The 13,990-nt window shown below is 43.2% G+C and overlaps 1 protein-coding gene across 1 annotated transcript; it reads right to left on the bottom strand.

Annotated features, from left to right (window-relative positions):
* Nucleotides 1–690: 690 nt before the first annotated feature.
* Nucleotides 691–1,644, bottom strand: LOC309552917 (olfactory receptor 10A7-like; the record flags this gene model as incomplete). Its single annotated transcript, XM_082253824.1, has 1 exon — nt 691–1,644. The coding sequence occupies one exon, from the start codon at nt 1,642–1,644 to the stop codon at nt 691–693; it is 954 nt and encodes a 317-aa protein (XP_082109950.1).
* Nucleotides 1,645–13,990: the final 12,346 nt, after the last annotated feature.

Below are 13,990 nucleotides of genomic sequence, written 5' to 3'. Positions count from 1 at the left end.
ATCTTCTGGGTTCTTTCCCCCCTGAAATTGGCTGGAACCACATAAATAGTCAGGCTTCGCATTTAATTCTCCAATCCACCATGTTTTGGAAAACTCAGAAAACAAGTAATCAAACCTGCAGTCTGCAGAGCCCAGAGCAGACTAAGACCCCGTTCACACTGGGGCGACCTGTCAGGCGACCTGGTCGCCTGACAGGTCGCCGTAGGTCGCCTGCCATAGAGAAGCTGTGGACCCGTTCTAATAGGAGCGACACAAGTCGCTCCAACTTAGAAAAAGGGTCCGGAGCTTCTTTGGGGCAACCTGGAGCAACCTGCATTGACTTCAATGTTATGAAGTCCGTGTCGGCCGCTCCGAGGTCGCGGTGCGAGCTGCGTGCCGCGACCTGTGAGGTCGCCCCGGCAAGTCGGATCGCCCCAGTGTGAACGGGGTCTAAGACAATCACAAATGACTCAACTGATTACAGAAAAGCCACAGCAGAAGTTAATTTACTTAACTTTCATAGAAGCCTATCTGGAAGGGTGCTACACACATCTGGGGAGTGTGGTATGTTTGCTGGAGACAGCATGTATGCATTCACTTTTCTTTTTATGGAATAAAACAATATGATGAATTTGGGAAGGAATGTGAGTCTTACCTTTTTTACACTCTAACGGTGGCATGCTTTAAACTTGGCCTGGTGAACAAGTGGAGTCACTGTATACCTCCATTTATGTCAAATGCTGTCTTATATACTGAATTCCTTAGAGCTGCTAGAATTTCCCGATTTCTTAAACTGTATATGATTGGGTTAAAAAGTGGGGTCACTATTACATATAGTAAAGAAATAACTTTGCCTACACTTGAAGAATGACCTGTTGATGGAAAAAGATACACACTAATAAGAGTCCCATAATACATACATACAACAGCCAGGTGGGAACTACAAGTGGAGAAGGCTTTCTGTCGCTTGTTGCATGATGATATCCTCAAGATGGCAAAGGATATAAAAAAATAGGTGACAAAAATAAAAATAAATGGCAAGACAATAACAGGAATTGAAAATATAAAGGCATGAGTTTTTACTGTGGTCGTGTCCGAACAAGAAAGCTGTAATATGGGGGACAGATCACAGAAGAAGTGGTCTATTACATTGGGTCCACAGAACTGCAAGTTATAAACCAGAATGGTGATAAGCAAAGTTACCAGGAGGCCAGTTAACCAGGGCCATACTGCCAAGTTGAATTGAAGCTTGAAGTCCATGATGGAGATGTATCTCAATGGGTTACAAATGGCCAAGTATCGATCAAAAGACATTACGGTGAGAAGAAAACATTCAGAATTCGTTGAAGCTGAGAAAATGTAAAACTGAGTCAAACAAGCAGAAAAAGACATTGAGTCACCATCGTTCATGATAACTGAAAGCATTTTGGGCACAATGTTGGTGGTGGAAATGACTTCAGAAGAAGACAGGAGGCTGAGGAAGAAATACATAGGAGTGTGCAGTCGGCTATTAACTGACACCAATAGTACAATCACAAAATTTCCCGTTACTGTCACAGTGTAGATCAGAAGGAAGATAATAAAGAGCAAAATCTTCAGATGATGAGTGTTCTGAAAACCTAGAAGCAGAATTTCTGCAATTCTTGTCTGGTTTTGATCATACATATTACTAGAAAAGTAGTTTCACAGGTCCTGTAACAGAAAGCAGTTATTGCTGAGTAATGAATCTAATGCTCATAGTGTATTTACGTACTTAGTTCTGTTGCAGCCTCCCTCTAAAAGTTCTGGACTTTGGAAAGGGGCATGGCCACTGTTATTCTGGTAAAAGTTGCCATTTCTTTGCTGTTTACTTGCTCTGCTAATGATTTAGTAAGCTATTCCAGACATTTAAAGCGGAGCTCCACCCATTTCTAATAGGTTGGATTACATAGATGTATGTAATCCCCTTTAAAACGACTTTTACCAATGGAAACTTTTTTTTTTTGCTAGTAAATACCTTAATTTCTGCTTTATTCCTCCTCTCCTCACTTCTGGGTCCGATCGGCGATGATGTCATTCAGCGATTCGCAGTGTGTGCTGGGATGTATTCCATGCCAGAAATCTCGCAGTATTACCCAGGAGCTGAGCTGTACTGTGTGTATTGACACACGTGACCTGCCCCGCCTCCTCTCAGTGAGTTGTACTGTATGCATTGTATTCAGGCCGTTCTCTGCCCCGCCTCCGCCCTGCCTCCTCTCACTGAGCGAGGACTGAAAGCATTATATCCTCACTGAGCTCACTGAGAGGAGGCGGGGCGGAGGCGGGGCAGAGAACGGCCTGAATACAATGCATACAGTACAACTCACTGAGAGGAGGCAGGGCGGAGGCGGGGCGGAGGCGGGGCAGAGAACGGCCTGAATACATACATTACAGCTCAGCTCCTGGGTAATACTGCGAGATTTCTGGAATGGAATACATCCCAGCACACACTGCGAATCGCCGAATGACGTCATCACCGATCGGACCCGGAAATGTGAGGAGAGGAGGAATAAAGCAGAAATTAAGGTATTTACTAGCAAAAAAAAAAAAAAGTTTTCATTGGTAAAAGTCGTTTTAAAGGGGATTACATAGATCTAAAGTTACGAAAATGGGTGGAACTCCACTTCAATAGTGGAGCACTTTATTTAAGTATCTAAAACCTTTGGTGTCAAACCTGATGTCTGGGGGGGGCTGCATACAGCTCTTTGGGACCTTTTATGGTCTTTCAGGGCCTCTGCAGAGAGTAATTGTGAGTTAGGGATCTTAGATTGTAAGCTCCTTGAGGGCAGGGACTGATGTGAATGTACAATGTATATGTAAAGCGCTGCGTACATTGACAGCGCTATATAAGTACCTGAAATAATAATAATAATAATAATAATAATAATAATAATAATAATTGGTGTTTTCCTTTGATAGGTTCTCAGACCAGGTAAGGACACATATTTTTAAAGTGGTGTTAAAGTCAATTTATTTTTATTATTCAGACAAAAATCAACATAACTCACATGCAATTAATTTCTTTTTCTATTTCCACTTTGAGCTTCCATTTTAAAATCTCCCCTGGCCCCACCACTATATCCCATTCTCTCTGTGCCCACTCTGCTGCCTAATGAGTCCCGTGTGAGGCTGCACAACATGTGTGCTCCTGCTCTGTACTAAAACTCTACATGCAGCCACCCAGAGCTCCTGTCACGGTAAATGGTCAGGCTTGGAGACTGGTAGCTATAGCAGCAGAGAGGCTCCAACCGACCAGCTAGGTAAGTACACAAGTTTGTCACCCTGGCAGATGACAGGGGCTCACCCAAGCAGTAAGGTTCAAGCACTAACCAGTATTCGCCAGAGCTCCTGATGATAGGAATGGATTTTGATGTATGTTAGTACCAGATTTCAGTCCTCGGAATCACTCCACCAGGAGGTAAGCAAATTGGGGTCCAGTAGCAGATACAGCAGGTAGGGATCAAGCTGAAGCATAGTTAGTAAACACGTCAAAGATTGTTAACAATGGTTGTAGCTTAGGATCAAGCAGAAACATAGTCGAGGAACAAGTCAAAGTCGGTAATGGGTATTAGTGAAGATATGGACAGCAGCAGGAGAGACAAGAGCAAAAGATTGGCTGGGGAGAGCACAATAATCTGGCAAACAGTAAATGCAAAGGTGTAGCTTATATAGGAAGTTTTTGAGAGGAGGAAAGAGTTCAAGGTTTACCAAAAATAAAGCACAAGGCAGGCATGTCCAATGGATCAGAAAGGGTGCTGTCCAGCACCTCAGGCTGCTTATCAAGAAAAGCTACTGCCAGGTGTACCAGAGGTTGTGGTTTCAGATTCTCCTCATACATAGCCAGCATGAGTGGGACACTGTCAATCACCACTGTGGAGAAGAGGTATTGCTTTTTCTCTGTATCCCCATCTTATTCTGGCTATGACTCTGGAGACTCATGTAGGACTCAATAGGATCTGGTGGTCCAGGGGGCAAAAATAGAATGGGAATATAGTGGCATGGGACAATTGAAAAAGCAAGCTATGAAGATCAAAATTGAAAAAATAAAATACAAAGCATGCAAATTGTGTTTTTTTTTTTTTTTTTTTTTAATAGTTTTATCTGATTTAGGAAGAAAAAATTACCTAAATAACACTTTAGGGTTTGATTCTAATAGGTAATTATTGGTTTCACTTGTTTCACACCTTCCTTTTTTCTGTGATGTCCATCCCTTTCCTCTTTTTATGTTTTTTTTCTCACGTCCTTTTGTAATAAATCTTGATGAAAGAAATATCAAATGTGTCACAAGTGATTTTAAAGGGGGCTGTAGAAAGCACAAATGTGGAAGTGTTTATTTGTAAAGGGCCTGTACCTGCAGTTATCTCTTAAAATCCCCTGTGATGAAGGCTCCTTGACCCCCCTCACTCCTAGGGAAAGGGAGCCTTGACTGCTGGAATCTTGCCAAAATACAGTATCTCATAAAAGTGAGTACACCCCTCACATTTTTGTAAATATTTTATTATATGTATGTATACAGTGGGTACGGAAAGTATTCAGACCCCCTTAAATTTGTCACTCTTTGTTATATTGCAGCCATTTGCTAAAATCATTTAGGTTCATTCTTCTTCCTCATGAATGTACACATAGCACCCCATACTGACAGAAAAACACAGAATTGTTGACATTGTTGCAGATTTATTAAAAAAGAAAAACTGAAATATCACATAGTCCTAAGTATTCAGACCCTTTGCTCAGTATTTAGTAGAAGCCCCCTTTTGATCTAATACAGCCAGGAGTCTTTTTGGGAAAGATGCAACAAGTCTTTCACACCTGGATTTGGGGATCCTCTGCCATTCCTCCTTGCAGATCCTCTCCAGTTCTGTCAGGTTGGATGGTAAACATTGGTGGACAGCCATTTTTAGGTCTCTCCAGAGATGCTCAATTGGGTTTAAGTCAGGGCTCTGGCTGGGCCATTCAAGAACAGTCACGGAGTTGTTGTGAAGCCACTCCTTCGTTATTTTAGCTGTGTGCTTAGGGTCATTGTCTTGTTGGAAGGTAAATCTTCGGCCCAGTCTGAGGTCCAGAGCACTCTGGAGAAGGTTTTTGTCCAGGATATCCCTGTACTTGGCCGCATTCATCTTTCCCTCGATTGCAACCAGTCGTCCTGTCCCTGCAGCTGAAAAACACCCCCACAGCATGATGCTGCCACCACCATGCTTCACTGTTGGGACTGTATTGGACAGGTGATGAGCAGTGCCTGGTTTTCTCCACACATACCGCTTAGAATTAAGGCCAAAAAGTTCTATTTTGGTCTCATCAGACCAGAGAATCTTATTCTCACCATCTTGGAGTCCTTCAGGTGTTTTTTTAGCAGACTCCATGCAGGCTTTCATGTGTCTTACACTGAGGAGAAGCTTCCGTCGGGCCACTCTGCCATAAAGCCCGACTGGTGGAGGGCTGCAGTGATGGTTGACTTTCTACAACTTTCTCCCATCTCCTGACTGCATCTCTGGAGCTCAGCCACAGTGATCTTTGGGTTCTTCTTTACCTCTCTCACCAAGGCTCTTCTCCCCCGATAGCTTAGCTTGGCCGGACGGCCAGCTCTAGGAAGGGTTCTGGTCGTCCCAAACGTCTTCCATTTGAGGATTATGGAGGCCACTGTGCTCTTAGGAACCTTAAGTGCAGCAGAAATCTTTTTGTAACCTTGGCCAGATCTGTGCCTTGCCACAATTCTGTCTCTGAGCTCTTCAGGCAGTTCCTTTGACCTCATGATTCTCATTTGCTCTGACATGCATTGTGATCTGGAAGGTCTTATATAGACAGGTGTGTGGCTTTCCTAATCAAGTCCAATCAGTATAATCAAACACAGCTGGACTCAAATGAAGGTGTAGAACCATCTCAAGGATGATCAGAAGAAATGGAAAGCACCTGAGTTAAATATATGAGTGTCACAGCAAAGGGTCTGAATACTTAGGACCATGTGATATTTCAGTTTTTCTTTTTTAATAAATCTGCAACAATGTCAACAATTCTGTGTTTTTCTGTCAGTATGGGGTGCTATGTGTACATTCATGAGGAAGAAGAATGAACTTAAATGATTTTAGCAAATGGCTGCAATATAACAAAGAGTGAAAAATTTAAGGGTGTCTGAATACTTTCCGTACCCACTGTATATACACATACACATATATAGGTGTGAAAGTAGCAGAAACCTATGCTTGCGCTAATGAAACAATTAACACCCATATGGCTTCTCTGCTATAACACCTATATATGTGTATGTGTATAAATACATATAAGTGTATGTGTATATATACTGCTATACATAAGTTCAGATGTTATGCCTGCCTCCAAAGACCCCCAAAAAATGCCCAAAAAAAACGCCTGCAACAACACACCCAGCGTTTTTTTTTGGCGCAGGTGTTTTTTTGGGCATTTTTGGGGGTCTTTGGAGGCAGGCAAAACATCTGAAATTCTGTATAGGGGTATATATACACACACACTTATATGTATTTATACACATACACACATATAGGTGTTATAGCAGAGAAGCCATATGGGTGTTAATTATTTCATTAGCACAAGCATAGGTTTCTGCTACTTTCACACCTATATATGTGTATGTGTATATATACATACATGTGTGTGTGTATATATACCCCTACACAGAAGTACAGATGTTATGCCTGCCTCCAAAGACGCCCAAAAAATGTCCAAAAAAACGCCAGCTACAAAAACACCCAGGTGTGTTTTTGCAGCAGGCATTTTTTTTGGGGCATTTTTTGGGGGTCTTTGGAGGCAGGCAAAACATCTGAAATTCTGTATAGGGGTATATATACACACACACTTATATATATTTATACACATACACACATATAGGTGTTATAGCAGAGAAGCCATATGGGTGTTAATTATTTCATTAGCGCAAGCATAGGTTTCTGCTACTTTCACACCTATATATGTGTATGTGTATATATACATACATGTGTGTGTGTATATATACCCCTACACAGAAGTTCTGATGTCATGCCTGACTCCAAACATGTCCTCAAAAAAGCCCAATAAAACGCCTGCAACAAAAAGCCGGGTGTAAAAGTAGCGAAACTACTAACCTGTTCTGTATTAATTCTAATACAAACAAACTTTTTTTTTTCTGGTTCTGGACATGCTACAGAGCTGAAACTTCACAGGTACACTTTTTAGACCCCCCAGACACTAAATCCAAAGAAATCTCATTTTTTTTTTCAATAATTTTTTCAATAATTGTCTCTCTATCAAAAATGACAATTTTTAAGAACTTTTTTTTGTGTGATTAACAGTCCCTGGGGCATGACCCAGAACCCTAGGCACTTTTTAGGGGCATTTATTGGGTTTTAGGGCTTCAAAATGGTGTTTTTTGATTACCGAAGTTCAGGTCCCATTGATTTCAATGGGGTTCTGAAATCCGGGCCGAACTTTCCGGAAGTTCGGGTGTTCTGGTCGAACCGAACTTTTGAAAAGTTCGATCATCCCTAGAAAAGAGTCCCAAAAGATAAATGAAACAGATCCTTAGGTCCAATCGGTGTTGAAAGAGGATATAGGAGACAGCGACTCCACACATCGATCTCCCTCCACCAAAAAGCACACATATGCCCTCACCTCATAATTTGACCACTGTATTACCAGAGGTCAAAAATTGCAGTGAAAATCCACATCAAACAGCCAGCTTCAGGTACACAAGCATGCCCCCCTTGATAACTAAGGACCAGGCAGGACTCATGGACCAAATCCCCCAGTTGATGGCATTCACAAAGATTCCAAGGGATATAATGAAAGAGAAACTGGACCTCTAAGTGCAGACTGCCAGTACTAAAATCTTTTAATGAATAGAATTGCACTTACATTCAAAACGACAGAAACAAGCACATCGGTAAAAACTTCACATCGGTAAAAACTTCAGCATTGTGGGCTGTGCATCCCAGCAGCCAGCCACACACGCTCGAGGCAGCAGCAGCGGGTGACGTCAGACAGATGCGACTCCACCTCCCGTAGGCGGCGTTACATCCAACGGGACTTCGTCGCCTGGTCCTTAGTTATCAAGGGGTGCATGCTTGTGTACCTGAAGCCGGCTGTTTGATGTGGATTTTCACTGCGATTTTTGACCTCTGGTAATACAGTGGTCAAATTATGAGGTGAGGGCATATGTGTGCTTTTTGGTGGAGGGAGATCACTGTGTGGAGTCGCTGTCTCCTATATCCTCTTTCAACACCGATTGGACCTAAGGATCTGTTTAATTTATCTTTTGGGACTCTTTTCTTTATATTACCATCATCATTAGGATTTGCGCTGCATCATTTTGTTTGTCACAATACTGAAGAGATTACGCTTTGCTACAACGTAAAGTAGTGAGTGTACAGCTTGTATAACTGTAAATTTGCTGTCCCCTCAAAATAACTCAACACACAGCCATTAATGTCTAAACCGCTGGCAACAAAAGTGAGTACACACCTAAGTAAAAAATGTCCAAATTAGGCCCAAAATGTCAATACTTTGTGTGGACACCATTATTTTCTTGCACTGTCTTAACCCTCTTGGGCATGGAGTTCCCCAGAGCTTCTCAGGTTGCCACTGGAGTCCTCTTCCACTCCTCCATGATGACAGAAGGGAGCTGGTGGATATTACAGACCTTGCGCTCCTCCATCTTCCATTTGAGGATGCCCCACAGATGCTCAATAGGGTTTAGGTCTGGAGACATGCTTGGCCAGTCCATCACCTTTACCCTCAGATTCTTTAGCAAGGCAGTGGTTATCTTGAAGGTGTTTTTGGGGTCATTACCATGTTGGAATACTGACCTGCGGCCCAGTCTCCAAAGGTAAGGGATCATGCTCTCCTTCAGTATGTCCCAGTACATATTGGCATTCATGGTTCCCTCAATAAAATGTAGCTCCCCAGTGTCAGCAGCACTCATGCAGCCCCAGACCATGATACTCCCACCACCATGTTTGATTGTAGGCAAGACACGCTTGTCTTTTTACTCCTCACCTGGTTGCCGCCACACACACTTGATACCATCTGAACCAAATAGGCTTATCTTGGTCTCATCAGACCACAGGACATGGTTCCAGCAATCCATGTCCTTAGTCTGCTTGTCTTCAGGGAACTGTTTGCAGGCTTTCTTCTGCATCATCTTTAGAAAAGGCTTCCTTCTGAGATGACAGCCATGCAGACCAATTTAATGCAGTGTGTGGCGTATGGTCTGAGCACTGACAGGCTGACCCCCCACCCTTTCGACCTCCACAGCAATGCTGGCAGAACTCATACGTCTTTTTCCCGAAGACAACCTCTGGGTATGACGCTGAGGGATGGGCGAACGGTTCAGCACGAGCATGAGTTTGGCTGAACATTTGCCTGTTCAGCAATTCGCCTAACATCCGAATTTGCAGGTTGTTTGCCAGGTGTTCGCCCAGACGAATGCCCTGCAATACACTGAGCGCTGCACAGTAAATTCTGCACCCTGATTGGGCAAAGCTTTGCCCAATCAGGGTTCAGTTTAAGCTGGTTGTTAAGGAGCGGGGCCGGGAAGCAGGCCACAGCTTCCTTTACCAATGAGTCATCAGCTGTCAATGGGTTTCCCCGCTGACAGCTGAATAAAAAAAAAATGGCAGTAAAGAAAATAAAGAAAAAAATGTCCCCCCCCCCCCAAGTCCATGGCAAGCAGCGTGGGCCCCCCTTCCTAAAATCTATACCAGACCCTTATCTAGGCATGCAGCCTAGAAACAAGGGGAAGAGTGAGCGCCCCCCTCCTGAACCATACCAGGCCACATAACCTCAACATGGGGGGTGTTTGCTTTGGGGCAGGGGGCCCCCAGATCCCGCTCCCCCATGTGAATAGGTATCGGGTACATAGTACTCCTACCCATTCACCAAAAAGTGTATGAAAGTAATAACCACACAAAACAGTTTTTGACAAATACTTTATTTAAAAATAAAAAATAGTGTCCCTCGATGTAAATCCATCGTCCATCATGCCGTCCGCCGGACCCAAAAAATAGAAAAATAAATTTGTTTAAAAATGGTCCACCTCCCTGGAGGACTCCCGCCGTATGCCGACTCTGCACTATGACCGCTTGTCTCCCCCCCCCCCCTTTCCTGACCTGCCAGCCTGCATGCCTGGATAAGGGTCTGGTATGGATATTGGGGGGACCCCATGCCATTTTTTTTTTTTAATTTTTGTTTTTTCTTTATTTTTCAATAGCCGGGTGCTGGCAATTGTAACCGCAAGTCATTTGACTCATTTTGTTTTCTTTAGAAAAGTAATTTTTGCTGTAGCATGTTTTATGCATGCTACAGATGTGCCACTTTACATGCACATTGAAGGGAACCCCCCCAGGCACTATATTTAAAGGATTTTTTCTTTTTTTTTTCTTTTTTTAGTTGCACTGTAAGCATAATTTAAACTTACTGCTCCTTAAAATCAATCATTTTTTTTTCTATTGATCCATGTCCCCCAGGGCAGTACCCAGATCCCCATACCACTTTTGTTTGGCCAATTACTTGCATATAAGCCTTCAAAATGGGAACTTTTTGATTTTTCCTATCCAGCTCCCATAGACTTTAATAAGGTTCGCTGTTCAGGTTAGAACATTTTCCCTGTTCGGGAGTGCTGCTGTAAACCGAACAGGGGGGTGTTCGGCCCATCCCTAGTGCTGGCTTTTTGTCTGCCCTTCATATACTGTCAGGTGTTTTTAGAATGTTTCTCACCTTCAGGGGCCTCCCTTTTTTTACTAGGGACAGAATACTTTTCATTCGAGGACAGCCTTCTGAAAAAACTGACTGGAGTTGATTTACTCAAACTGGAGAGTGCAAACTCTAGTGCAGCTCTGCATAGAAATTAATCAGCTTCCAGATTTTTTTGTTAAAACCTAAATGAACAAGCTGAAGTTAGAAGCTGATTTACCACCACATGTTGCACTGTCCAGTTTTAGTAAATCAACCCCACTGTCCCCAGAAACCAGGGACATCCACCCAATTGTTGGAGATTCCAATCCAAAACTATGGCTAATAAATTGGTGTTGCCATCCCCTACCCCCTCCCTCCCTCCAATGTCTGTGGAAAATTGTTGTAAATCTGTTACTGAAAAAAAAAATGCACAAATACAATATGTGAGGTCAGGTACTAATATGGATGAGAATACCTGGCTCTCAGTCAGCATTCAAATTCATCCCAAAGGTGTTCAGTAGGGTTGATTTCAGGACTTGGTTCCTCCTCCACCAAAGCTAGCAAGAAAGCACACTTGCTGCTGATACAGAAAAAAAAGAGTCCTAAGAGAGACAGATAAGTTTATGAAACAATGAACATAGGGAGTACATAAAACATGTAGCTCATCACACTGCAATTTACAGTAAAGCACAGTATAGTACTACATAGTAGGGATCGACCGATTATCGGCAAAGCCAATATATCGAGGACCGATATTTACTTACCCCGATATATATCGGAATTGGCCCCGGAGGTTACCGATATTGCCGATATTTCGGGAAAATGCTGTACCGGAGTAATGCCCGCAGATAGAGTCATCACCCCGGTACCGGCATCCATAGTCGACGGTCGGCTGTCTTGTAATGACAACCGATGCGGCTGAAAAGCCACTCGGCTGTCATTACAAGGAGCAGGAGGGGATGTCTCCCCCCTCCCGCCACCTTCCGCGGCTTGCACGGGTCTCCTATACCACCAGGAGACCGGGGCATCCTACCTGCACGGCCGCCAAAGAGAAGACCCGATCAAAGCCACATCCGGCTCTGATCGGGTCTCCATGTAAAAAAAACGGAAGTGATATCATAACATCACTTCCGGGTACTCGGCGGCAAATTCAAAAATATTTGAGCATTCAAAACAGCCAAACTTGGTGTTTTGAATGCTTTTAACCACTTACCGCATACTAACGTAGGTCTACGTCGGTAAACTTTGCAGTAGTGTACCGGGATGATGCCTCTAGCTAGAGGCACCATCCCGGTACCGTGGTTTAGAGCCGACGGTTGGCTTTCCGTCGGTACCGACCGATGCGGCTCGGGAGCCGCTCGATCGGTACCCGGGGGGGCGGGAGGGGACGTCCCCCCCCCTCCCGCCGCCTTCCGTGGCTTTGCCCGGGGCTCCCGTTCCACCGGGAGCCCCAAGCACCCAGCCGGCACGTCCGCCGGCTGGATGGAGTCCCGATGAATGCCGGAAACGGCATCGATCGGGTCTCCGATGACGTAACCCGGAGGCGGCGTCCATGACGTCACTTCCGGGTTACTGTGCTGAAAAAGGCGGCAAATTTGAAAAACGGCTGTATGCAAAAATGCCGTTTTTGGCGTTTTGCATACAGGGAAGTGTAGTGGAGGGGTCTAGGGTCTTTTAGACCCTCGATCCCTCCATAAAGTGTACCTGTCACTACATATTGGTGTCACAAGGGATGTTTACATTGCTTGTGACAGCAATAAAAGTGATCAGATTTTTTTTTTTTTTTAAAACTTTAATAAAGTTAAAAAAATAAATAAAATAAATGGGAAAAAAAAAAAAAATTTAGCCGCCCCCGTCACCGTTAGCTCGCGCACAAAAAAAAACGTATACGGAAGTCGAGCCGCAAATGAAATCGCTGTTCAAACCACACATGTGAGGTATCGCCGCGATCGCCAGAGCGTGAGCAATAATTTAAAAAAAAGAGCTACACTCTAACTCAAAACTGGTAACCGTTAAATAAATTTAAAGCGTCGCAGATTGAGATCTCTTTTGACCGTAGTTTGTCGCGATCCCACGGGGGGGCGCAATTTTAAACCATAACATGTTGGGTATCTATTTACTCGGCGTGACATGTTCTTTCACAATATACAAAAAAAATGGGCTAACTTTACTGTTTAGTATTTTTTAAAATTAGTGAAATGTGATTTTTCAAAAATTTTCCAAAAAAATGGTGCTTTAAAGACCGCTGCGCAAATACCGCGTGATAAAAAATATTACAATGACCGACATTTTATTCTCCAGAGTCTTTGCTAAAAAAATATATATAATGTTTGGGGGTTCTAAGTAGTTTTCTAGGAAAAAATACTGATTTAAACTTGTAAACAAAAAGTGTCCGAAATAGGGCTGGGGCTTAAGTGGTTAAGTGCAGATGAGGGGTTTGGAGTCTTTTAGACCCCCAGATCCCTCCACCAGAGTACCTGTGAAAAATAAAAAAAATATACTTTTTTTTAAATGTCCGAAAATATTGGCCAATATCGGACGATACCGATATCCGATGACCAAAATATCGGTATCGGCAAAAAGAAAATGATATCGGCCGATCGCTACTGTATAGCATATTAATTCTCATTACACATATTTGTCAGCTTTCTCTAACCCACTCCAACATATACTCACAACATATCATCTCTGAGCCTATCCGTTAAAGCAGTGGTCTCCAAACTGTGGCCCGAGGGCTGGATGCAGCCTTTTTCTTGCTGTTATCTGGCCCTTGAGGCAATATTTAATTCACTGACATTAATGAAGGGCACAATTTCTCCCAATGACACCAACAATGGGACACAATTCCTTCCAATGACATCAACAATGTAGCACAGTTCTCCCGATGACACCAACAGTGGGGTCCACTGACACCAATGATGGGGCACAATTCCTCCCAATGACACCAATGATGGGACATTTTCTACGTCCGATGGCCAAAGTCCGGTCCTCCTAAAGTCTGAAGGACAGTAAACTTTGTTTAGAAAGTTTGGAGACCCCTGCTTTAAAGGAAGATGTAGACTTGTCCATTTTTACAGATTATTGACTCACAGGGCTACTTTGAACAGAGACAAAGAGTTGAACCATGGATTTAGGTGAACATTTTACCCTGAACCATGAAATTGTAAGATCCACTTCAAACCCAAGGAGGTTCCTCATCCAAACCTCCTTCCTATACCAGATGAATTTCAGCTACATACATTGTTTGCTTAAAAAATACATTTGACGATGAAAAATTAACAAAAAGTAGTTGAATGTTTGTCTTTTATATGTGACT

This window comes from Pelophylax lessonae (assembly GCF_965119305.1).
Source record: "Pelophylax lessonae genome assembly, chromosome: 4".
NCBI classification, from domain to species: Eukaryota; Metazoa; Chordata; class Amphibia; order Anura; family Ranidae; genus Pelophylax; species Pelophylax lessonae.
The sequence above is the reverse complement of the archived record's forward strand: the minus strand, read 5'-3'. Positions and strand labels throughout refer to the sequence as shown.